Source organism: Xyrauchen texanus, chromosome 33, assembly GCF_025860055.1.
Source record: "Xyrauchen texanus isolate HMW12.3.18 chromosome 33, RBS_HiC_50CHRs, whole genome shotgun sequence".
Taxonomy (NCBI): Eukaryota; Metazoa; Chordata; class Actinopteri; order Cypriniformes; family Catostomidae; genus Xyrauchen; species Xyrauchen texanus.
The window spans coordinates 33,593,484-33,620,070 of NC_068308.1; the positions used below are offsets into that span (position 1 = coordinate 33,593,484).

The window sequence follows — 26,587 nt, forward strand, 5'->3', positions numbered from 1 at the left end:
CTTCTGGGATGACAGCCATGCAGACCAATTTGATGCAGTGTGCGGCGTATGGTCTGAGCACTGACAGGCTGACCCCCCCACCCCTTCAACCTCTGCAGCAATGCTGGCAGCACTCATACGTCTATTTCCCAAAGACAACCTCTGGATATGACGCTGAGCACGCACACTCAACTTCTTTGATCGACCATGGCGAGGCCTGTTCTGAGTGGAACCGGTCCTGTTAAACCGCTCTATGGTCTTGGCCACCATGCTACAGCTCAGTGTCAGGGTCTTTGCAATCTTCTTATAGCCTAGGCCATCTTTATGCTACAATTCTTTTTTTCAAATTCTCTGAGAGTTCGTTGCCATGAGGTGCCATGTTGAACTTCCAGTGACCAGTATGAGGGAGTGTGAGAGCGATGACACCAAATTTAAAACACCTGCTCCCCATTCACATTTCTTCAGTGTTGTCACATGAAAAGATATAATCAAATATTTACAAAAATGTGAGTGGTGTACTCACTTTTGTGAGATACTCTGTGTGTGTGTGTGTGTGTGTGTGTGTGTGTGTGTGTGTATAAATGAATTAGAACCGGGTCTCGATTCCCAACTCTATACACGCATCTGGAATCATGCATATCTTTTTACTTTGCTCTCTGGTCTGTCAGAGCCTCCTCTAATACAGAGCTCTGTCCCAGACGCCTTAAAACTATGACATTTTTCTACTCATTTTCTAGCTCTTCTTATTCTTCATTCTTCATTGTCTAAATCTTTGTTTTCTTTTTGTGTCTTTTGTTCTTCTCTGTTTCTGTTGTACATCTACTTTTGGCATTGTCTTCTATCTTTCTCTATCTCTCTCTTTCTCTCTCTCTTCCGCCCTCCTCATCTTATCGTTTCTTTTTATAGACCAAATAGGCCTCTTTACATCCCTCGTAAATTAACATGAAGTGGAAGGAACCGTTTAACAGCCAATATGTTTGTGAGGCAGCTTTCTTAGAATTGTGATCATCAAGAGAAAAGAGGCATGAAAATCAGACAATTACAGGCAGAATAGAGCCATCGTTGGACTTAAAACTGAACGCATTTACTGAAAAACAGCCACTGGAAGAGTCTGGTCTTGCATAGTGCCTGAACAGTGTTTTAAACTGCATTTTGCACCTTTGCACCTATAAATCTGTTGAATGATCACTCAAAAAGCAACCATAATCTTTTATAAAGCTTAAGCGATGTTTACACACATGCCAAAATGTATTGTGAGTCATAAGTCTTGTGGGAATTTATTATAAAATAGCCAACATCATGCATTATGATGCACTATGGGAAAACGACAAGCCGGAGGAGGGAGTGTGATGCTCTGGGCAATGATCTGCTGGGAAACCCTGTGTTTGGCATTTCAAGTGGGTGTGACCACTTTGACACGTGCCACCTACCTAAACGTCGTTGCAGACCAGGTATACCCCTTCATGGCAATGGTATTCCCCAATTGCAGTGACCTCTTTCAGTGGGATAATGCACCCTGCCACACTACACAGATTGTTCAGTAATGGTTTGAGGAACATGATGAAGAGTTCATGGGTTCTAAATACCCCAAATCTCAATCCGATTGAGCATCTGTGGTATGTGCTGGACCAACAAGTCCGATCCACGGTGGCGCCACCTCTCAACTTGCAGGATTTGAAGGATATGCTGCTAACGTAGTAGTAGTAGTAGTAGTAGTCCTTTATTGTCACATAGTAAACCAGTGAAATTGGCCATCGACCTGTCCATACAAACATACATATGACAAGGGGATAGACAGGACAGGAAGACAGGGAATTAGAAGAAATACAGCATGACATGAGGAGAGGAGAGGAGAAAAAAAAGGCAGCCCCCAGACTATGCTCCTTAAGAAGTACAGTGTGGGAACAGGGAAAAAAACACCTCAGCAACATTAGCACATAATCAGTACACTCTACAACATGAACAAGACTTGCAACAGGGGAGGGATTGGGGGTGGAGGTGGCCCAGCACAGGCAAGCAGCCATCCGGACCTGCAGCCATGTTCGGCGCTGGTCACAGACCCGCCTGTCAGACTGGGGGTACAAAGCGGCGAAGGCGAGGGATAGGGTATCGGGCGGATGATTGCATATCTGTATATATGTAAGAGTTCATGTGTGTGTAGGCCTGGAGAGTCGCTATGCCAGCATCTAATCTAGGTGCCTCAGTCCGCAGGGTTGTCATAGCGATACACAGCAAGTTGCCATGGAGACAACCTTGATCAGGTCCCAGACATAGTCAACAATCACCAGGTGTCTGGGGAGTCGGGGAAGGAACGCGAGAGTGGCTCACTGCAGTGCTCTTCCGGGGGAGTTGTTGTTCCAACAGCGGCCTTGGCCAAGGCCAGTGCTGGTTGAGGGTGGCCGAAACAGATAAGATTGGGATTGTTTGGTCTTAAGGAGAGTAGCCGCATTCTAATTTACACGGCTATTCTCCTGGTCCATTTTGGTCTCTGAAACGATCCATTTGCCTTTGCAAAGCTGTGAGCTTCTCCATGATGTTATCCGTATTTGGTTCATAGACCCAGTCTGAGTGCAGACAGCTCTGCCCACTGTTTCAATCATGACGGGCAGCCTTGTGAGGCTTTGGACAGCTGTCACCGTCTTCTTAACTCCTCGATAAACCAGGGCAATGCCTAATCCAATCAGCAGAAGACCTGTTATCATGGTACCGAATAGGTAGATATCTTCAACGTCCTCCACGGAAAGAGCCGCCAGACACACGACCCGCCACCTCTCCCACGCGTCCATCGTGTAGCCAGCTGCGAACGTTCCGTCAGGGCAGACAGGTTCCCCCGAACCCAAGCTTCTCGTCGAGAAGATGGTGTCAATTGCGTTGAGAGACCAGTTGATCAAATCCATGATGACTTAGTTTGAAGAGCAGTGCTGAGAGAGTCTCTCAAGTACAAGACAGTAGACTAGATACTAGAGACGTATTGGTGCCACATAACACTGGACACCTTTTAGGGGTCTTGTAGAGTCCATGCCTTGGTGGATTGACATTGTTTTGGCGGCATGTGGAGGACCAACAGCAAATTAGGCTGATAGTCATAATGTTTTGGCTCATCCGTGTATATATACATTTATTAAAATAAAAAAATTAAAATGTACTGGCCTGGAAAAGTCATGGAAAATAAAACTGAAAAATCATGGAAATGTCTATAATGATTACACCTATTTCTAGTTATGCTCTGCTCTTAAGATATTTCATTGGGTAAATATTGCTCACAAGCCATAGTGATGTCAGATTTGTAAGTGAATCTTTCAGGAATAAGTCCTTGTTCTCTGCGTATCAGTTGAAAAAAACGGGTCTGAATTAATCTGAATTTGAAAGATTACAATATAGAAAAATCCTTAACCACAAATTACAAATGGAAAATGAATGTAAATGTATTGGTCAGAAAAATTGTGTGAGCCTTGGACATATAAAAGCCACATTTACCTTGAGTAAAGAGCTCGGACGTTTTCCAGAAATGTGTAAGTCATCCATATAGTAAATGTAATTTCCGGTCAGGTCTTCATGGTATTTTTTTAAGAAGCACAGTGGGTTTGAGATGTAAAATAACATTGTAGGAATATCATTCTATGTCACACTTCACTTCCTCCAGTGGAATAAAAGAGTGTTCTGGAAACAGGAAGGTATAGGGAAGAGACCTTGGATAGCCATCTAAAAAAAAAAGTGTCTGTTTGTCACCAAAAGATTTCTTTGTTTTTTAATTTATTTTCATTCATATACAGTGAGGTCCAAGGACTTGTTGAAAATCTTTCATTTTAACATGGAAATAAGCAAAGAATTTGTACTATTTTTGGAACAATTTAAAAAAATTAAAAGTTGGTGTAAACTGAAGAAAATAAATATTTAAGACATTGCACCATGTTTAGGTTATAATTAGTCAAATGGAAGTAAATTTGTGTCATTGACCATGTTAGCTCTGGTACAGAAGATCATATTTCCTTGCTGTTATTGAAGCGCACATGATGCTCTTTGGAACATTCTAAAATCCATGCCAGCTCAAGTGCATGGTATTCATTAAATAAAAAGGGGGACATACAAAATAAAAAATAAGGAATTCTGAAATTCATGCATAATTTTCAATATTTTTATGCTGATAATATTATTTGTCATACAAATTTTATTAAATTGAACTCAAATGTGCAGATGATGGTGGGAAACCAAAGAATGTGAGGTTCCTGGACGATTTTTCATAAAACAGTGGGCAGCTTCACTATTTAGAACAAAGCAGGGACTTGTGCACAACTGTCACAAAAAGGTAAAAACAGTTATTGATTATCATGGAAGCAACACACCATAATAGCCCCTTTCCCCCATACAGTCCCGGTACTGCACGCTCAAAGAGACTTTTACCTTTTGCATTCACAAACAAAGAACCTCCGTAGTGATTAGTCATATAGTGTCGACCATTTTTCTTCTAACTTTGTTTGCATATGCGATTCAATAGCAACAACAACACAAATGGAGGATGCCAGGATCGGAGCTACTGTACACTTTTGTTAGGGCTGTTTTACACAAACTGTCTTCAGGTTACAGTCTTTACACTGGGCAAGTGAGCCGTGCATACGGTGCTGATTCCCTAAAGCCGCAAAATGCACTATAAACCTCTTTATCAACACAAACTTTTACAATAAAAGTTTTTATGGCTCAAATTTAAATACTGGACTAAACTACTCACCCATTGACTGATTGGGTTGTGCATCATACGTGTTTGGTCATATGTGCTCTCAACTATATATATTCTCTTGAAATCACTGTGACTGGGCATTATAATAGCTGTTCTATTAATGTAAAAATCATTTATACACAAAACCATCACACACTCTCCACACCTTCAAATACTGTCACTTGAAGATACTGAAAAGCATGTAACATGCAATGCTGTAGAGCCCTCTCTCTTTCTCTGCCCCACCCCCTCTCTCTGTCTTTTTTTCCTGTTCCCTCACTCATTCAGAGCTCATGACCCATTCCGCTTGGAGTTAACAATGTCTTAGCTGTGAGGGTGGGGAGGTTCTTCCAAGCACATTGTATTGGAAAAGCCACCTGAGGTTGTCCCCCAGTTTCTCAATCCCTTTCATCAGTGTAAGGAAAGACAAGAGAGAATAGACTGAGCTTGACTGCAGCGTTGCTCCTAAAGGCTTGCCTCTGCTTTACTGTAAAACCGCAGTCATCCACACTCTCATGACCTTTACTACTTCCAACACTGATTCATAGGTTGCATTTTCACTCAAAAATACAATTTGTACCCCTCTGAAGGTTAGGTTTAGGGTTGGGGTTAGGGGGTAGAGTTCATAAAATATGCATTCCTGTTGACTGTTTTACATTTACAACTAACTATACAACTCTCTTTTGACACCACTCTGTGGCCAAGCTTAAAGCTTAGCTCCAAAAAGGGCCGGTAGCTTCAAACCGCCAGAATGATATACAGAACCCCTAGCATAACTCTAACCATGTTTGGAGGTGTCCCCCCAGTTTGGAGATCTCTGGGCTACAGCTATACATCATTGGAGAAACTGGAGCAGATACGTGCCCATACATTCCACAACACATCCTGCTTCAGCCACTGGGGGCTGTGATTTCAAATTTTGGTAAAAAACAGACCGAATTCAGCAATATAACTTTTGATCGACTGTCCCCAAAATCACACTGTGATCAATCTAGTCATTTTGTTCAAACAATGTACTTGATATCCAGCTCATAGAAATTGAAGTGTCAGTACGAGAGACTTTCACATTCAACAATCAAGATTACTCACAGATGGAGACGCATTCCAAAAATCTGACTTATGGGTGTGGTTTGGATTGAGTTTGCAAACATAATATAGACATGCTCCTCCGACGACATAAAGATTTAAAGTACATGAAGAAGAGCAATGCTAATGCTAGCTAGAGAACTGCTGAATGCCACTTTAAGTACCGATGTTATAGTGTTGTTAGATGCTATACTGTCACCTTTCGATGTGAGAGCGGAGGAACGGCCACCGACCGCGAGGGGAGGAGGGGCTCATGGCCGACCGCCTGGAGCGGGAGGACCGCTGCCAGGGGCGGGGGAGACCCCTTCCATCTGGGGGGCCAGAGGACTGCCTCCGATCCGCCCAGGGAGGCGCGGCTGTCATCCACTAGATGGTGGAGTGGCCGAGGACCAGGCTACGGTGTATCGGAGAACCAGCTAGTAAATTATTATTTCTTTATTTTTCTCTCTCCCGCTCTGCGTTGGGCTTTCCCTCTCTTTTTAAATATTATTATTACATTTTTTGTTGGTTATAGTTAACGTTACGGTGTATAACTACCATTTTTTTCGTGATTCCGCACACCCGGCTCCTAATTAGGCTGATGAAGCCAGAGAGGGATAAGGCCGACCGGAGACAGCAGTGCGAGAGAGAGAGTTACGGACAGCTGTCCGACACGTGTGTGTGTGTGTGTGTGTGTGTGTGTGTGTTTTGTCTTTTTGGTTATTCAAATATTATGTTGTTAAGCCGGTCCTCACCACCTCCTTTCCATTGAACTGTGTTACAATGTTCCATTGTGTTCTGTCACCATGATAAATTCCTTGTGTAGGCATACTTGGCAATAAAGTTCATTCTGATTATTTTCTCTCTTCGCATCACCAAACAACAATGTTCTAAGCATAGCCAAGCATATCTATTTACAAAGGCGCAGCCAATGAGGTGTGAGGATTCTCTTCTTCAACGTTTAGTGAAACACCACAGATAATGTGATTTCAACATGGCCAAACACATTGAAGGGGGTGACCCACACCATGTAGAATAAAACACTTTTTATAGAAAACTATGAGTACAGTCTTCATCACATGTGAGTGTACAACATTTGGATCAAACTTCACAAAAACACAATTCATTAATTAATGTGTAAAACGTTTTAAATTGCCTCAAACTACTGAATGCACCTTTTTTGAAATATATATATATATATATATATATTACTGCTTGTAAAAACCTATTTTTCATTTTGACAGCTTTTCTTCAACTGAGGTCTTCGATTTTACCTGGAGAGTGTATTAGCATACATATGAAGTTCCTGACATTCTTTAATGACTTTTAAATGACTTGCATTTCCCACAGTTTTAATACATGAATGCTGGCTTTCCCTCAGGCACATCACTCCAATTCATTGCATGAAATATGCAATTCTTTAACTCCCAGCGCATGAAACCATAAAATTGTAGACTTGCGATGAGGAGGTTGATGTCAATCTAGCATGTTTTTCACTTCTGTGAGTGAAGTTTTCTCTTAGCTCTCAGCAGACCATACTTTCCACACAGCTGTTCTCCACCTGCTGTGACCATCATACAGCTGAAAGTTTGGTTAAGAACTTATACAGAGAGCACACTCACCACTGAGCTCAACAAAAAGTATCTGAATCCCAATTCGCATACTTCTACAAAGTATGAAAGTTTTTATTGCACTGGCAATGGTGAAAACTTAGGCATAGCAACCATAATATAATTATTTTATGTCAAAGATAGCATTGTGTGAGGAACAGGGTGGAAAAATGTATTTTATGGCTGTGTATTCTGTCCTTTTACTCGTGATTTATGGAAGAGGGAATGTCTTCATTTCTTCATTTCATCCAAAATGATTACAACGAGCCACCCAAAAATCCTTTTGCAAAAATGTAGGTATAGTAATGTGATTCTAAGAAACCAGGTTGACTATCACTTGTTCAGACAAGCAAACAATGTAAACACTGAATGAGTATCATGTTAGAGGATCTTAGTTTACATTTTATAGTCTTAAAGGAATTTCTAGAAATTGGGTGTCTTGCCCTAATGGCCTTACCTGAGATCAGTTATCAATCTATCTAGGCCTGCAATTAGGGTCCTGAACTCCAGTATTTGACTGTTGATTGCCTATTTGGAGATCTTCCATCAGGCAACAAACTGTACTTGATTCTGCCCAGTTTGTACCTCAAAGTATATAGGCTTTGTCTGTGATTCCTCATTCACATTCAATTTTATAGCAGATCTATTAAGGGGGTGGTGTGATTAGCGTTTGAAAAGGCCGTTTTATCCAGGCTTGTGGACAGCTATGCTCAGGTTGAGCATTTAAGTTTCCCTAAGGGAAATTTTGTGTGTGAAATTGATGAATACACAGAAATGCAAACACAGTGCAGTTTACTGAATCACTGAACTGAAATAACCCTGGACTGTTTGTGTTGAAAGGTATGAAGAGTATTTGAACATGATAACAACCACTTACGGAAAGCTGGAAAACGTTTGTGGTTGATGTGGATGTGCCACAATTGTTTTGAAATTGGATCTGTGTATTAGATTCCAAACAGGCAACACTGTGAATAATTTATCTTTAGCATTTGATATGCAGAAAACATTGTATTATATGTTTGTATTATTAATTGTATTTATATAATTGTTAAAACTTCATATTAACTTTCATTAATAAGTCATTAAAACCCACAATGCAAGGCTGTCAAATTAGAAAAAAGATTCACTCATTCAGAGTGAACGGGCCCTTAGGTGGAGGTCTTTGGTGGTTACTTCTTGACTATGATTTGCTCTTTTATCAGTGCCATGCTGCATAAGCATTACGTGCTTATACAACTGTATGTAATGAAAAAACACTGGTATCAGCGTCTCACTGCATAAGTATTTGGTATGTATATACTGTACAACTGTATGAAAAGAAATGCACTGTGGTACCACTGTTATTATAAATCTTTATTCCATGGTAGTTATATGGCACCAGTATAGGCTACTGTGAACACTTAAGTTAACACAGAACCGTCTATTTTACTTAATCTTTTCGCATGTGAGTTTCTCCTGTACTGACTGACCCCCTAGCGTGAGTTCTTCAATGCACGCTTTAATTAAAAAAAAAACCTTACACTTCACAGCAGATATGCTGGTGGACAGATTATATCACAGCAGGTGCACTGATGGTCAGACTATATATTATCAAACATGTAATGTGGTTTTTAGATCTTTATAATAAATATGATAAATAAGATTTGATTGTGAATGCACTTGCTGGCTATGCGCACCGCCATATTGTTTAAATTGCAATGTCGCATGGATTTCTGAGTTCACCATAGAAGTATAGATGGTTCTAAAAACCTAGCCCTTCCACTTTCCCAGCACCGGAAGTGGTTATAATAAGTGACGGACAGAATGGGAGAAGGCTCGAGGGGATTGACTTGGTTGTATATTCTTTGTTTGAGGTCGCATGGCCACATAACTGCATCAAAACATTGTGATCTGACAGTAACGGATTTAAACTTTTGTTTAGAGATTGTCTGAATGTTTGTAACATATACAAATAAAGATATTGTGATGTTAAAAAGACTATTTGAGCAGCTGGTTCATTATGACAACCACTTCAGTCCCTCTTTTGCTGGTAAACATCAGAATGAATGCAGATCACACCGGTTTATCGTACACGTCTGAACCAAGCATAGTGTGATCACACCAGTTTGATCCTGAATTGGCTAAATCTTTTGACTAACGATACAACATGGTGCTGGATTGGATTTTATTGCTTTTTGTGTGCCTTTTTGTGGATGGAGACAACATTTATTTAAAATTCAGATGTCTTGTAGATTTTCCCCCTATCTGAAATAATGTTTCATTAATTAGTAATATTTCAGTGAAAAATCTGAATTTAGTTTCTCAGCCCTGTTGACAGCCTTACTATACAATCAAATATATAAATAAATAAAATCAAAACAATAGTTTATGCACATTAAAATAAGAACTTGAATGTACATTTAACTATTGGTCTTCTAATGTAATGTTTTTTAATGTATAATTTCATTATGACAATTCAGTTTTATACAAAGTCTTATTATTTACTTGTCCCCACGTTGTTTAAAACATCTTTGCTGTTATTTGTTTTCTGTCAACGATGTCAACGAAAGTCAATTTGAGCCAGTGGCGTAACTTGGGTCTTATGGGCCCCAGTGCAAAGAACCTGTCGGGCCCACTGCTTGGGGAGCCTGGGTCGATTATCATCACCCGCCAGGCCCGCAGTCATTTTTATGGTTCCTTTTTGGTAGACTGATGCGGGCCCCCTCTCACCCCGGGCCCTTAGGCGGCTGCCCATCCTGCCCTGTAGTTACAGCTTGCAGGTTAAGAACAACATGAGGATGAGTAAATAATGACAGAATTTCATTTTCGAGTGAAATATCCCTTCAAATTAGCAAGGTTTGAAAATGCAGTCCCATCGGAAAGCAGCATACTTTTCTGTGCTCATTAAAACAGAGAATGTAAATAAGGCAATTGTTGCTGACAGGTCTTCCACTCGTGCTTGAAAGGAAACCACCATTTCTGAAGCACTTTTTGTTGTTCATTACTTTCATCATTTTATTTCTTTAGTCTGTTCATCTTTTCTTAGAATAGAGGGACGTCTGGGAGAAAGAAAAAGAAGGTGAGAGAGAATGTGTGAGGGCTACATTTAAGGTAGAAAGAAGGATGGGTGGTAGAAAAGGACACAAGGAAATGATGGGGGACAGTGAAGAGCTGGGGTAAACATTGGCAGAAGAGGAAGAGGCTGGAGAGAACGGTGTTAGAGGAACAAGATGGGAGGAACACCATGGGGATGAAAGGAGTTCAGACAGAGGATTAAGGGAAAGAGTGGTGTGGAAGTCTTCATGAAAGAGAACAAAGACACAGTGCAACCCATGTGAAGCCAATTTCTGGCTTTTGTCATCTATAACCACCCACTGTCTCTCTCTGTCACAGAACATTGCTGTGATTCACCAGGAATGAAGTGCTCATCGTCTCTCTTGTTCGATATAATAAAGTTTAATTTAAGCCTTAAGGAAATTAGCATTGAAAACTGCAGATTTTTTCAGACTGTGTTGAGATTGGCTTCAGCACATAAATTGTGAATCCTCTCTCAAAAGACTGTTTAGACTCTTAAATGCAGTTATTAGTAGGGGTTTTCCAAGACAAGCATCAATATTAAAAGACTACCCTCAGGATATCCACAGTCATGGAAATCTTCTGAATATCAGGGAATATAAAAATTTAGATTTTCCAAGCTTTGAATAATCATGCAAGTGAAAACGTATAATGTCATGGAAATTTCTAGAATGACTATAATAATAATAATTATTATAATATTATAATATACACGTTATGTATAAATCAGCTAGACATTGTGAGTGTAATCAATAATATTGGTTTATTTATAGATTTCAATCTATTACAAATTTTAATCAAATTAATTAATTTATATGCTGATCAATTAATAGAATAAATCGTAAATAATTGCAGACATCAATATTTGCCATGAGAGGTCCCTAAATAAAAATTATTCAATGTATTATTATTAAATAATTATTAACATAAAATATATATATATATATATATATATATATATATATATATATATATATATATATATATCATATACTGGTTGCGACTGTATGTACACACACACACACACACACACACCCACAAACGCACTGGTGACCAAATGTACAGATTTGCTGTTTCTGAAGGAAATTGGTACTTTAAGTGGCATTCAACTGATCACAAAATATAGTCCGAATATTACTGATGTAAAAAAACAGCACCATCATTATTTGAAAAAAGTAATTTTTGATCAAATCTAGACAGGTCCCATTTCCAGCACCCATCACTCCAACACCTCATCCTCGAGTAATCATGCTAAATTGCTAATTTGGTTCTAGAAAATCACTTGCCATTATATCAAACACTGCTGAAAGCTATTTGGAGCTTAACATTGTGTTTGTTTTTGAGGTGCCACAGTATGCAATAGACTTGCATGTCTTTTTCTTTGAAGGCTCTACAATGCTTGAAATTGGCAAAAAAAAAAAAAAAAAAGATTTCATACAAAGGTGTACACAATCTTCAAAGACAAAGGACAACTGGCTCTAACAAGGACAGAAAGAGATGTGGAAGGTCAGATGTACAATTAAACAAGAGGATAAGTACATCAGAGTGTCTAGTTTGAGAAATAGACGCCTCAAATGTCCTCAGCTGACAGCTTCATTGAATTCTACCCACTCAACACCAATTTAATGTACAACAGTAAAGAGAAGACTCAGGGGTGCAGGCCTAATGGGAAGAATTGCAAAGAAAAAGCCACTTTTGAAACAGAAAACAAAAAGAAAAGGTTAGAGTGGGCAAAGAAACAGACATTGTACAACAGATAATTGGAAAAGAGTGTTATGGATCTTAACCCCATTGAGCATTTGTGGGGTCAGCTAGACTGTAAGGTGCATGAGATGTGCCCGACAAGTGCCTTGACGTCTATGGCAAGTTCTACCGGAAGTGTGGGGTGAAATGTCACCTGAGTATCTGGAAAATTGACAGCTAGAATGCCAAGATCAGCAAAGCTGTCATTGCTGCATATGGAGGATATATTGATGAGAACTCTTTGAAGTAGTTTAATTATTATTATTTTTTAAATAGTAATTTTTCACATTATTAATTTATTAATAGTAATAATTCAAGTCTTTTTTCAAATAATGATGGCACTGATTTTACATCAGTAATGTCCTGACTATACATTGTGATCAGTTGAATGCCACTTTGGTGAATTAAAGTACCAATTTCCTTCCGAAACAGAAAAATATGTACATTATTCCAAACTTTTAGCCATCAGTGTGTGTGTGTGTGTGTGTGTGTGTGTGTGTGTGTATATATGTGTGTGTGTGTGTATGTGTATATATATATATATATATATATATATATATATATATATATATATATATATATATATATATATATATATAATTAATATAATACTTCAGATAATAAAACGCATTGCATTATTGTGGTTGATGTGTAAAGCATTGATTAGGCAATACAAAAATTGCCTTTATAAGGCAATATTTATTTTTTTATTTTTTCATATAATTGAAACGACCCTGTCACTGGCAAACATTCCACCTTAATCCATTTTACAATTGAATTTGTCCGAAGTATTCTTATAATGTTTTTTCTAAGTACACATGTATGCGTCAGACCCATGCTTTTGGATTGTGTCACTTTGGTTTTAATGCTTCATAAACAGCCTTTTCAGCCTTTGTGATCACGCAGCATGTTTTCATCAGCTGTATGGGAATGTGACGAGACTGCAGTTGCAGTTGTGCTTACTGCCCCATGCTGACTGAGAATCATAAAAAACATGACGGTGGTACAAAAGTATAGCTTGAATTTCTACAGTACGATGGTAGGAACATTCCTCATTATGGTCTGGGGGCATGACAAATTGCTTAATAAATTGATTAATGCATTGTTGTTGTTTTTTTATAAATATATAATGAATCATACTGATTATTATAGTTATCACAAACTACTAGAATGTAATGGGAATTCATTGGTCAAAGTGTGTGGGAACCCTGTGCCCTAGTCACATGTATACATTTGAAAGCATCAACTTAGCAGCAGGCTGCTAATTGAAAAACAGCCCTTTATTGTCGGTCTCGCTGTGGATTGTGTGTGTTTGTGTGTTAGAATGGAAAAAGGAATATAGATGGGTGGAAATGACTGTGAGAAAGTGTGCAGTGTGTAAATAAATCCTCTTTATTTCCATAGAGGATAAAACAGGTATTCCATTATTCATGTCTGCCTGTTATTAATGCAAACTATGTGTGTGCGCGCATTGACAGAGCCTGATAAGGCTGCAAACGGTTGTTGTTTATGCGTTTTTGCAGTAGATTCCAAATGTGTTCTAAAGCAATTCATTATGTTCATAATGATGGCCCGAAGTAGTTTTGTTTTCTTCATTGCATGCTATCTTCGCTCTCTCTCTCTCTGTCTTTTTCTCTTGTGCACACACATATACAATCTTTTGTCTCTCCCCCTTCCTATCTATCTTGTTTACACTATTCTAAATCATTTTGTCAACCATCTCTCTCCTTATATTTCTTGTCAACAGTGGGCAGGACTGTTGACATTCTTTACAAATAAGACTGATGAAGTAATAAGTGAAAATATAGAGCAGTACAAGCTGAGGTAATAGAATTAAGGTGATGTGCAGTCAGGTGTGCATATAGGCCTATCTGCATTTTTAAAATGGCTTTGAACAAAATTTGGTTTAAAGACGTTTAATAAAAATTTAATGACAAATGTATTCTTTTGTTGTTGAATTCCCAGCAAAAATAACTATATTGTGGTATTCCTGTACCCATATATTATATTCTGTATGTTCATATACACTCACTGAGCACATTATTAGGAACTCTACAGTCCTAATAAAGTGCCCGATGTGGTCTTCTGCTGTTGTAGCTCATCTGCCTCAAGGTTCCACATGTTGTGCATTCTGAGATGCTATTCTGTTCACTACAATTGTACAGAGTGGTTATCTGAGTTACTGGAGCATTTCTGTCAGCTCCAACCTGTCTGGTCATTCTCCAAGACTTTTCTGTCCGCAGAACTGCTGCTCACTGGGCCCCGTCACAGCATCTGCTACCGGTTTTCCCTAGTCGATGCTCGCTGGAGGATGCATATATGTAATCGCATGCAGTGGGATACATTGATGTAAACAGAGAGATGGTGCGCAATGGCTAATCCCATCTGTATAGCGCATGGTCAAAGCGTGATAATGTTCTGCCTGAACCTGCTTACCCCGGTATAACGACTGGCAAGGCCCAGCGAAACAGTAAGCCCTGGGTTCCCGGAGGATCTTAATATCTGACTGCAGAACTGCCACTCACTGTATTTTTTGTTTTTTTTTGGGCACCATTCCGAGTAAACTCTAGAGACTGTTGTGCATGAAAATCCCAAGAGATCAGCAGTTACAGAAATACTCAAACCAGCCCATCTGGCACCAACAATCATGCCATGTTCGAAAATCACTGAGATCACATTCTTTCCCCATTCTGATGGTTGATGTTAACATTTAAAGGGATAATTCACCCAACATTATTTATGGTGACCACATCTTTAAGCTTCAAAAGGACACAAAAGTGTAATTCATAAGTCTAATAAATTATTCCATGAGACTCATGATTGTTATGAAAGCGTACAATAAGGTTCTAATATCAACCTAACAACCTAATCACAGCAGTAATAAGGGAGCCCAACCTCTCTTTATAAGGCACCACCACAGGTCTCTTCTCATTCTTGTTCTCTTCCCCGTGAAGGTTATTGGAAGCTATCCTCATCAGGACTCGCAAGGAGTGGTAGGTAAACAGTTAGTTAGATGAGCCGTTCAGGTAAATCGCAGAGCACAGCTTTTTTATTTTGCTAATATATTTACTGTCAAAGTGAATATACATTTCTGCTGTGTAGATATTGTTTCTCCAGGCATAAATGAGCACATCAAGGTGGGTTTACATCGTTTTCGGTAGAGTTAAAATAGGTTACAGCTTCTACCCTCTCCTGCACGTCATGGTGGTGTGGCAGATCGGCTGGCCTTATCACATTAAAGAGAGATCTGGGGATTAACACATAATTGAGTGACACATTGTGGTGAACTGGCTCTGTGTTCTTGAGCTCAGGTTTCTGTAATGGCGACTGCGAGCTCACCGAGCAGTGGAGCTAAGGGAAAGTATCCCTCCTGTCCCGCACTGTTCCCGGTTCATACGGCGAATTTTGGAAAGGAGGGTGTGAGTTGCGCCGTCGAATAAGAAGGATCCCTGTTTTTATCCACCGGCAGTTTATAAAGACCCTCCGCCCCAGCCGCAGGAACAGTGCAGCTGGGGCAATTTATTGGATGAAGTTTCCACCCATCTGCCTCCACTCTTTGAGTCTGCTCCTTTGGCGGGGGACAGGGAAAAAGAGGGAGAGGTTTATGACGACGATCGCCTTTTGGAGGACGATGGCATGGAGGATAATGCCATTCTCCCTGCTCATTCTCGGCCGTGTAGCACGATGGACATGTTTCCCTCTCCTGTCCAGGGAGAGCTGGACCTGGTGGAAATGTGTAGACCGGCGGCAACCAAAATCTCCATCAACTGGTCATCACTGCAGGCAGGCCAGGTTGCAGAGAGAGACCTGTATGACTGTAAATGGCTGCCTTCTCGTGCTGCTCCGGTAAAACAGTTAATTCCTGCCATCCCAGCGTGCGGCGTGGAGATGAAATGTTTTTGGGACAAGTTGTTTTCTCACAGAGTGCCTGTTAGAGGTTTCTCTTGGCTGGATGTGCACGGGATGGATGATCTAGGGATGTCCATCCCCCCTCCGGTTGAGGTATCAGTGGAGAATCACCTCCACCCCGATTGTCGGACGGCCTTTTCAACCACTCCCACTTCATTGCCAGGACAGACAGAGAGAATGTGGTCCTCCATTTATCAGAATATCTACCAATCTTCAGCATTGTCTTTAAGGCCGAGATAATGGAGGAGATGGGCAGAAACGCAGCGTTGTGGGAGAAGATCTGCATCATTGCGGATCTCAGACTGCGCACGTCAAGAGGAGCCGTCCAGAGCTGCATGGGTCTCGCTGTCATAGGCAAACAGGCTCTTTTGCTGGGTTTGTTGGGTTTGTCTGAGATAATGAAGAATGACTTGCTGGACACCCCGGTTGAACTGAAAGCCTTTTTTGGGCTACGGTTTCTATGATGCGGCAGCAGTACAGTGATGGGAAGAAGATGGGAGGAGTTTGAAACATTCCTTCCCCTGAAAATTCACTGCTCAAGCTCTGCAGCTATCACGTTCTGGGTTCCCAACCCATTTTAGAGGTGGGCAATCTGGATTCAGGACCCAGAGTGTACCTAATAAAGTGCTGAATGAGTGTACACACACACACAATTACTTATTTAAGCAATATGACACAAGCAAGAGTGCGATATGGCCCTACATCAGCACTGCTGTGATTTGGTCATATAGCGTTTGCAAGTGTGATATTGCTTATATACAACAGTTCAATGAACGGGTAAATTAAAAAAAAAATGGAAAAACTGAGTACGGTCATAAAAAACGCATTTGTGCATGGAACTACTTTCTTACACGACAGATTAGAATCTGCCGTTGCTGGTTCAAACCAAATGATGCATCCAAGCCTCCATTAATAATAAAAAAAAATGTCACTTCAGAAATAGTATCACGGATTGTGCCGTTTCAAACAAGTTATTGGATAAACAAGGATGGACGTGTGTGTGTGTGTGAGAGAGAGAGAGAGAGAGAGAGAGAGAGATAGAGAGATGGAGCGTGTGCAATCACCTGTTGCCACTCCCAAGCAGAGATGGTGTAAGCTTTCTGAAGGTCAGCTTTCTCAGTGGAAAAATAGCATCCAAGCAGGGTATTTCTTCCTATTTCGCGGTAGCCGGTGCGCAAGAGTCGATCACTATAGAAACCGCAATGTCCTCCGGCATTTTAAACAGCACCCGTTGTGTAATTAATTAGTCTGTTGTGTCTCTCAGCCGTGATGAGCCGTAATGCAGAAGTTGTTTGTTTAAAGCCATTTAAAGCTATTTCCTAGCTTTAGTAGTATAGTATAGTAAGTATAGTAAGCGATCACGAAGAGCTGTTGTATGTAAATGGTTGACGTGGATTTACTTCGTGTCACCTAACTGGCTCATATTACACACAATTATTTTATTTTTTTCCACCACCAACTGGCTAGCATTTCCCCTGTCAGACAGAAGATTCTTGTAGTTCAGGGAGATCATGGGATTTGGTTTGGGTAATTCCAGCCATACAGTCACATGCTTTTTCATTAAAATAGTCTATGATAATTTGTCTTTCACTTTGTCCAAGGACTTAACTACAAGGGCATCAGAAACCTAGAGATTGCTATGGCAATGTTTATTTGTGTGTATGAGTTATTGTCTTTTTTCGCTAACAAAAAGCATTACATTATGCCATTCTTCCCCCTGGGTTTACACACCAACTGCATCCCTCCTTAATAGCATCCTCTCTCTTTCTTTTTTTCTTGTTTATTATTTTAGTTACTTTTTAGTTTTGTTTCTGTTTTGAGTTATGGTGTTGGTAAAGTAATTTCCTTAACTATTCTTATATTGCTGTTATTCTTAATACTTATTGTTGTGTATTCATTTAGTTGTACCACACTGTAAACTGAATGTTCTAATAAAGCATTTAAAAAAAAAAAAAAAAGCACCCTCCCACAAACACACACAGATTCCCTGATATCCCCTCTATATGTGGCAGTGTGTACCCCCTCCCCCCACTTCCTCATCAGACTACCTTCATCAACCCCTATTTGTCCTTCAATTCCTGAGGGGGAATTCTCCATCCTCAGAGGTGGAGGAGGGGTTTAGATAATACAACTGAAATAAGGGTTTCATCTTACTGTTTAAACACCTGAGATTTGGTTATAATTGGTTATAATTTGTGATAGACTGATACAATGGCCAACTATTTGGCCATTTTGATGCAAAAAAAAAAAAAGGGTAAATATCGAGCTAAATTAATATATATTTAATGTCGTTTAGCATTTCTTAATTGCTATCATTAAATTACATGTTATAGTAATTGACAAATATGTTTTACAATAGCCTATAGTGATATCTAATGTACTGGGTGGCTGAACAAATTACAATGTATTATAAATAATCAATATAATGATGATAAATGAGATGTACATATAATGTATGACTTCAAACAAACACTTATTTTACACAATATTTACGACATATTTATTTTTTCATTTCCCCAGTATTTGCAATTCTTTGTATTTATTTTCTTCTATCTATTGATAAGGCTGTCCTTACCAACTGACACAAGGGAGAACTAGCATTTTGTTTAAATTGGTTAAGTCGGTACTATTATCGGCTTTTGCTGATAATCTTGAATTGTTCAAATATTGGCCAATTCATCGACCTGGCCATTATCCTTAGCTCTTTTGTATATCGGCCATTCAAAATGTACATATTTGTGTTGGCATCACCCATTAATAAACTTGTATTGGTTTAACCATTATTTATACATAGGGTCAGAAGAAATCTGCTGACTTTTCTTGCATTTTCTGTGTTGGGGGGGGGGGGGGGATATTCGCAATACTGCATAATGGATTTAAATCTGGAGACATTTTCTACAGATCTTACTACACCATTATTGGTAGATAAAAGCATAATCAAAATAGCCAAGCTATTTAATAAACAAGCATGCAAGGGGTGGGGATGTGTAGAACTTTGGGAAAGACATTAATTTTAATTATTTGTGTTCTGTGGCCACAGATTACATGTGGGGTGAAGTGGGTTTGTAACCAGTTCGTCTCTCACAGTCAATGCAGTAGCAAATGGAATAGACAGGCTGACTCATTAGTGTTCAAGTTAATAAATGGCAGTGAAACAGATGTCTAAGGATGACCACCCACAGGATGAAAGATAGAGCATGTATGTAACCGAGCGAGGCAAAGACAATGCATGAAACAGTGATGGTGATGTAGGAAGCAGACACACTGAGCTGCCTGCTATAACTGTCCTACTTTCTACATCCCCTCCGGAGCAGAGAGTAAGATGGGAAATGGCATGGTGTGTGTATGTGAGTGAGAATTTGTATTGTAATTGTGGTGCCCCATCAGTTTTTTTGCATATTTTTTTCCAAAGTTGCTGCTTAAAATCAATAGTTGCCTTCCTAGTTTAATGTTTTCTTAATGGATGTAGTGTGTAATTAGGGGTTCAAGCACAAGGTTGTGTGTGTGTGTGTGCGTGCATGTGTGTGTGTGTTCGTAGGACTAAACACTGGCAGAGCAGCATGCTACCTTGTCCCCATTTAAAGCTGGTGTGGGACAAAATTAGCTCTAGATATCAACTGGAACTCAGTAAAGTGACAGTGTTGTAACTGGAAAAAAAAACGTGTCTTATCAGTAATGCACTCTCTGTACTCGAAAAGCATCTCAGGAGGTCATGACTTCATTCCGGTTTCATCTATGAGAATCCTGCGTTAGAGTAAAAAGTCACAGGCAGTTCAGTTGGGAACTTCAATTAAAACCAACAGTTACGGCTACATGCAGCATATACATTTTTGCATTGAATTAGTTTAGATTTTATTTATTGGCAAGCTCTTAATGCAAACATTTTCAATGTTTAATGGAAATAATTTAGCCTACAAAATAAAATCTTAAAGGCAGTATATCAAAACAGCTTATTTAATCCTGATAGTGTAAAATAGTGTGGAAATTGAAACGACAATGCTGCTATTAGGTTGCTGAATTCCGAATAGGTGTTTTTATGTAAATGTATGTAGAGTCAGGGGGACGTATGCTAATGTATGCCCCCCACACACACACACACACACACACACATACACACAGAAAAGCGTGCCATTTAAAAAAAAAAATATTTTCTGACTTGGTTGCACTTGAATATCATGCACTAACATAGTAACATATTGGTTTATGTATGTCGTCATGAAATCAGAGACCCTCCCCTCCAAATCTACACAAGTAGTCACAGGAGACACATTTAGCTACCAGGTATAAACAGAAATGTGTCTTACCTGACCACATGTGATCAGATCACCCGAGACGTCTTAGACTAATTAATCTACAAACAGAATTTCAAATCAATACAGGTGTCAAATTCTAGCTATAGTCTCCAATCCAACACTTTGATTTTTTTTGTGAACAAATTTGGTTAGTTATTCCATATTTTTTATGCTATGCAAATGGATGTTATATGTCAGTAACCTGTAATACTCGTCAGTCATCTTTTTCAAAGCCGCAATGTTTTCTTTCTTCTGTGGGACACAAGTTATTTTCCTATTAAAATCATTGATTAGGTTTAGGGTTTGAGTAAGAGGTTACACTTTATTATTAGGTTAGGGGTTAAACTAAATGTCATATGTTTTTGTACAAGCCAGCTTGTTAAGTTTCTTTCAAATGCACCATCTCATACTATTATTACGACTTGTCATGTGATCAGGTTGGTATGCCTTAACTTTGCACCTTAGGTTTGGTTGGGGGAACTGTTGCATTTTAGATTGTCTACATAGTAGTTGTACATTCTAGTACAAGATACATATTATAATAGTTTCATTGCAAAAAGTGCAAGGGAAATATTTTTTCCCCCATTTTGCCCTTTAACTAAGAAACTCATGCCTTCTCTCTCTATGTTTCTCTCTTTCAGTCGCTCATCTTCTTGAGTTGTGTAGCAGCAGCTGGGCTTGGTGTAAACCTGCTGTGCCTGGCGATCTACCTGAGCTTTCTTTGCTGTTGTCGGAAAGATGAAGAAGAAGACGAGAGTAAGAAGTCCAACTCTTGCTGTGTCACTTGGGCTGCTGTTGCAGCGGGGCTCATCTGTTGGTACGTATGCCCACTTTTCTCATGCTGGGAGTATTAACCTGCTCTGCAGGATGCTGGTAGTTTAGTTGAGCATTCAAGTTTGTGTAAAATGTATGGGAAAATGATGTGATTATATGTTCATTGTAGATATTCCTATCTGTCTGACCCTGGCGGAGTTGGGCAATCAACTCTATGTGGCGCAAGCTGATAGGTTCTTTGAACTTGTTTTCTGTTAGCCAATCGTCCCACTCACATGTGGCATATTAAGCTAATCGGCCCGCATGGTGTAAGCTGATTGGTTTGTTGACATGTAATCGGGTAGCCAATCAACATGTGTGTCTCTCTCTTTGTCTATCATTTAAATAGCTCAGTTTTGCAGATAAGCCGCTGCGAGAATTTTTCTCTGAAACCCTCCTCCACCCCAGCTTCAAAGGTCTAGATCTGCTACATGGGGATGTATGTATGTCTATTTGTGTAGAAGCATGTCCTATATGCACGATGCAGCTTGTCTTGCATTTTGTTTAATTGTGCAGAAGCATGTCCACATGCTAACTCAGTATGTCTGTATATGTTCTAGCAGTAGCAAGTCTCCATACTTGCTCTGCTGCAGCAACAGATCTAGTACACCAAGACAAATATCCTATCAACATGACATACCCACATTAACATGCTAAATCTTTCCGAGGGTTGACAAGACTGAAATTATGTTATCACAAAATGATAAAGTCATGTGGCAATACTTTTTAAACTGAATGTATGTCTATTCTTATGGACTGGTCCCATTTACTTTCATTGTAAGTGCCTTACAGTTACTGTTTTTTTTATTTCTTTTATACAGTAAACGATGGACGAGTCAAACATTTTTTTGTGGTAATCAACTTTATGCCACACATGTTGTCGATTGATCTTAACTTGTATTGAACCTGGACTATTTCTTCATTGATGACAATTCATTTTGCTTCATTGTGCCAATTTACTTCCTGATATATAGAATTGTTTTTTGTTTTTTTTTTCAAAACTTTAAAAATGATTAACACATATTTAAGTTTTGCTATACAGCACCACAAAATATCATGCACATTGTGTTCATATAACATAAATATACATTAATGAAATATAGGAGGCATTTCAATAGTAATTATTAAATAATTGTGAATAATTGTGTATAACATTTGTATTGGTAATTCATACTGAAAAATTAAATGTATTAACAAAAGGTACACTTTCGCTTCCTTAAATTAAAATTATGATTCTGCATTCTGTTTTGCTAAATAATTGCATTTAATTGAAATTTTGAATTCTCAATTAAATTCTCAATGGTGCAAATTCCTGATCGCTGTACATACATAGGTTTTTGGTTTTGTTGTCATCTGTCACACTGTCTTCGGTATTAAAATGAATGATGGAAAACAAAGCATTTTATCAGCATGGCAAAAACAAGCAAAATCCCCCTTGGAAAATGAGCTTATCACTTCTGGCTGACATTTCTTTCTCATTCTGTCTCCACCTCTTTTCTTTCCATCTTGGTCTCTCTCGCTCTCTCTCTCTGTCTCTTTCTCTTTCGTTTTCTCTCTCTAACCTTTCTTACTACTTGTACTTAAGTACCCTTCTCACTCCAAATGAGTTCACTTTAAAGCATTTATTGAAATTGACTTTCAAAATCAAAGCACATGATTGCCTATTCACACTTTAATGATGTCTATTAGATTTTCAGAGTTAAGAGTAAAATGTTCTTTTAAACTTTGCTGTTCCTGGCTGTATGTAGCACAATAATCATTGACAAATGATGACATCGAACTATTCCTTTAAGCTACCAAGTAAAGGGTGAATGTTGTCTCTTTCTCTCTCACACTCTTGTTTGTTCTCAATTTCTTCCTTGGACAGGTTCAATAGTGGCATTTTTCGTGTATATTCTCTTGCTCGATAAATAAGACGATTAATTGGGTCACTTGGGGTAACGCTGGAGTGCTCTGATGCAGAGAGTGGTCTACATTCCTTTCTAAACACCAGACCTCTGACAGGCAATAGAAACACTATGGTTTTGTTTGGGTCACATTGTCCGTCAGTTCTGCATTAGAGGAGGGGTTGTGGGAACACTCACAGTTTGACTGTGTGAAATGAGCATGAATAAGCCTGGACATACCGAGACAGCCTTTTGACCTCTGGGATGAGGGAGACACTGTTTAGTTCTTTGCCTCCATCACCCATTAAGACAGATTTGTATTCACCTCTAAAACAACTAGCCCACAATATGGCTTAAGTTCTTTCTACTTAATAGAGGAGTTCATTGTAGCATTTGGAGTCTTTTAAAATTTCTAAAGTTTACCCATAGCTGAACTATTATAACGTTAAAGGACAATTTAAATAACTCAAAGATGATGTGTAATTGTTTGGTCTGAACAATCTTTGTTACGTCAACATAAAGGGAATGGTGGCTGAATGGTGACACCAATGACCACGTTTACATGCACTTAAGAAAACGGTTTATTCCGGGATTCTGAAACATCATGTAGCTAAAGGAGAATGCTGATTTCCTTATGCCGCTTTAGGAAATAAGAGAAAGTGTTTTAATACACCTAGGTTTCTCCCAGAGAAAGCTGCTTAGAGTCAACAAAACATTTCTGGGAGTACAGTGGGAAAAGCCACATACACCATAAACTATACCCATTTATAAACAACACTCTAAAATATCAATGATCCCTCAAATTTGCATATATACGCTCCACATTGTGCGAATCCTGGAATCCTTCATGTTAGAGGGAAAACCCCACTATTGAAGGCAATTCCGTTGCAGGTCGTATTAACATAGTTTGGTGCGAATAGTGCAAATCAATCCCAGAAGAATAACAAAGAGCCTTGTGAAGATGCTGGAGGAAACAGGTAGACAAGTATGTATATCCACAGTAAAACAAGTTCTATATCGTCATAACCTGAAAGGCTGCTCAGCAAGGAAGAAGCCACTGCTCCAAAATCGCCATAAAAAAGCCAGACTACAGTTTGCAAGTCCACATAGGGACAAAGATCTTACTTTTTGGAGAAATGTCCTCTGGTCTATTGAAACAAAAATGACCATTGTTTTGTTTGGAGGAAAATAGTTGAGGCTTGCAAGCTGAAGAACACCATTCTAAATGAGAAGCATGGTGGTAGCAGCATCATGCTGTGCAGGTGCTTTTCTGCAGGAGGGACTGGTGCACTTCACAAATTAATTGGCAATTGGAGGAAGGTAAATGATGTGGATATATTGAAGCAACATCTCAAGACATCAGCCAGGAAGTTAAAGCTCGGTCACAAATGGGTCTTCCAAATGGACAATGACCCCAAGCATACCTTCAAAGTTGTCGCAAAATGGCTTAAGGACAATAAAGTCAAGGTTTTCGAGTGGCCACCACAAAGCCCTGACCTCAAACCGATAGAAAATTTGTGGGCAGAACTAAAAAAGCGTGTGCGAGCAAGGAAGCCTACAAACCTGATTCAGTTACACCAGTTCTGTCTGGAGGAATAGGACAAAATTCAAGCAACTTATTGTGAGAAGCTTGTGGAAGGCTACCTAAAATGTTTGACCCAAGTTAAACAATTTAAAGGCAGTGCTACCAAATACTAACAGTATGAAAACATCTGACTCACTGGGGATGTGATGAAAGAAATAAAAGCTAAAATAAATAATTCTCTCAACTATTATTCTGACATTTCATATTCTTAAAATAAAGTATTGATCCTAACTGACCTAAGACAGGGAATGTTTTCTACGATTAAATGTCAGGAATTGTGAAAAACTGAATTTAAATGTGTTTGGCTAAGGTGTATGTATCCCTGGTTTACATCCTGTGGCTATACTTTTGAAACGGTGAGAATTTTAAAGTTTACTGGTTGGCCCACATTCACTTCCATTATTAGTGGCTCACTTTAACCCAGATTTGTGCTTTTTTGAAGAAATCAATATTATACTTCAAATGATGTCGATTGAACTGAACCCGGAATATTCCTTCAAGTTGCAATGCTAAAAGCAGCAGGGGAGTTATCTAAAAAAAAAACTCCACTCCAATGACCCAGCATGCTCCATCCTAGCTGTTATAACATCCCAACGCTCTGAAAACCACTGCTAAAGAAATGCTGAGCTCTAAAGTGCTCAACTGAATTAGTGAGAGTTGTGTGTGAATGTGTGTGTATATAAATGCCCTTATGTTTATAAGGGCACTATTCACTCTCTTAATCCAATGACAGTCATATGTGTTGATATTACTGAGTTAGAATCACGCCTGTCGGTATACTGAAAGCTTCTGTGGTGAGACAGTGAGCACACTGTTGGGATAAATCCAGAGGTCTGCATTAGGAATTTGGTCTTGATATAACCACTAAGTAGACACCTTGGCTGGCCATTCTGAACTTGTCTTACACATTTTGTATGTATTTATTTGATGTGAACGAAAATGAGGCTGTAAGGGATGGACGTACAATGTGTTTGGCATTTGTTAAAGTTTTAAATGATTAGTTATCCAAAAAAACAAATTCTGTCATTATTTGCTCACCCCTATGTTGTTCAAAACCCATATGCTTTAATTTGTTTTTGTTTTTCCTATGGAACACAAAATAATTTTTGAAGAATTCTACCCTGCTCTTTTCCAAACGAATCAAAAACAAAATTAAACACTACAAAAGTACTGTAGTCCAAATGACTTGTGCGCTATATTCCAAGTTATCCGAAGCAATGCGATACATTTGTGTGAGGAACAGACTGAAATGTATGCCGTTATTTACAAACAATCTTTCTGTGTATGTGCGCATTCAGGTTTAAAAATAGTTATATCAAAAATATTAAATACAAATAAAACAAATACTGGTTCAAAATCATGGGGAGAATTTTTTCAAGTAATAACAATCAAAATTTCAATCTGTTCCAAATAAGCAAATGGCGTACAAGTGGTACTTGAATTTGCACTGACTGCTAGCAGCACCTTACTAACTGCAGGCACTGTGCACTTTCTGGGAGGTAGGGTTTTTATCTTTTTTTATTTAATTTTTTTATTTTTTTTTATGATGTCTGCAGGGTTCTGGTCTAATGTCTTATTGTTGTTGGGGACTGTTGGTGTACTTTTGATGTCTGTCATTTTTGTCTGAGAGTTGTACCAAGACAAATTCCTATCAACTTGTTGACATGGCAATAAATTATTATTATTATTATTATTATTATTATTATGGACCAATTTTCGAAAGATTTTAATAGATTCATATTTATTCATAACATATACTATAAATAAACTTAATGCTTACATTCTTCTGAGTAACAAAATTATGATGGGTCGACAACCTTATATAATGACACCCCATTAAAATAATCTTAAATTAAAGTGTTTAAGAGATGCTAATTGTTAGTTTTGAACTTTCCCCAACTGTTTTGACATTGCTGAGTTCTTCGACCTATAACTTA

General features: G+C 38.8%; 1 protein-coding gene across 4 annotated transcripts in view; it reads left to right on the forward strand.

Annotated features, from left to right (window-relative positions):
- LOC127626651 (protein tweety homolog 2-like) overlaps positions 1-26,587 on the forward strand; it is an 82,242-nt gene that overhangs the window by 11,235 nt on the left and 44,420 nt on the right. For all 4 annotated transcript variants that reach the window (XM_052102626.1, XM_052102628.1, XM_052102627.1 and 1 more), the window contains exon 2: positions 21,008-21,183. In XM_052102626.1, the coding sequence (XP_051958586.1) occupies positions 21,008-21,183 (176 nt within the window). The remainder of the gene's footprint in view (positions 1-21,007; positions 21,184-26,587) is intronic.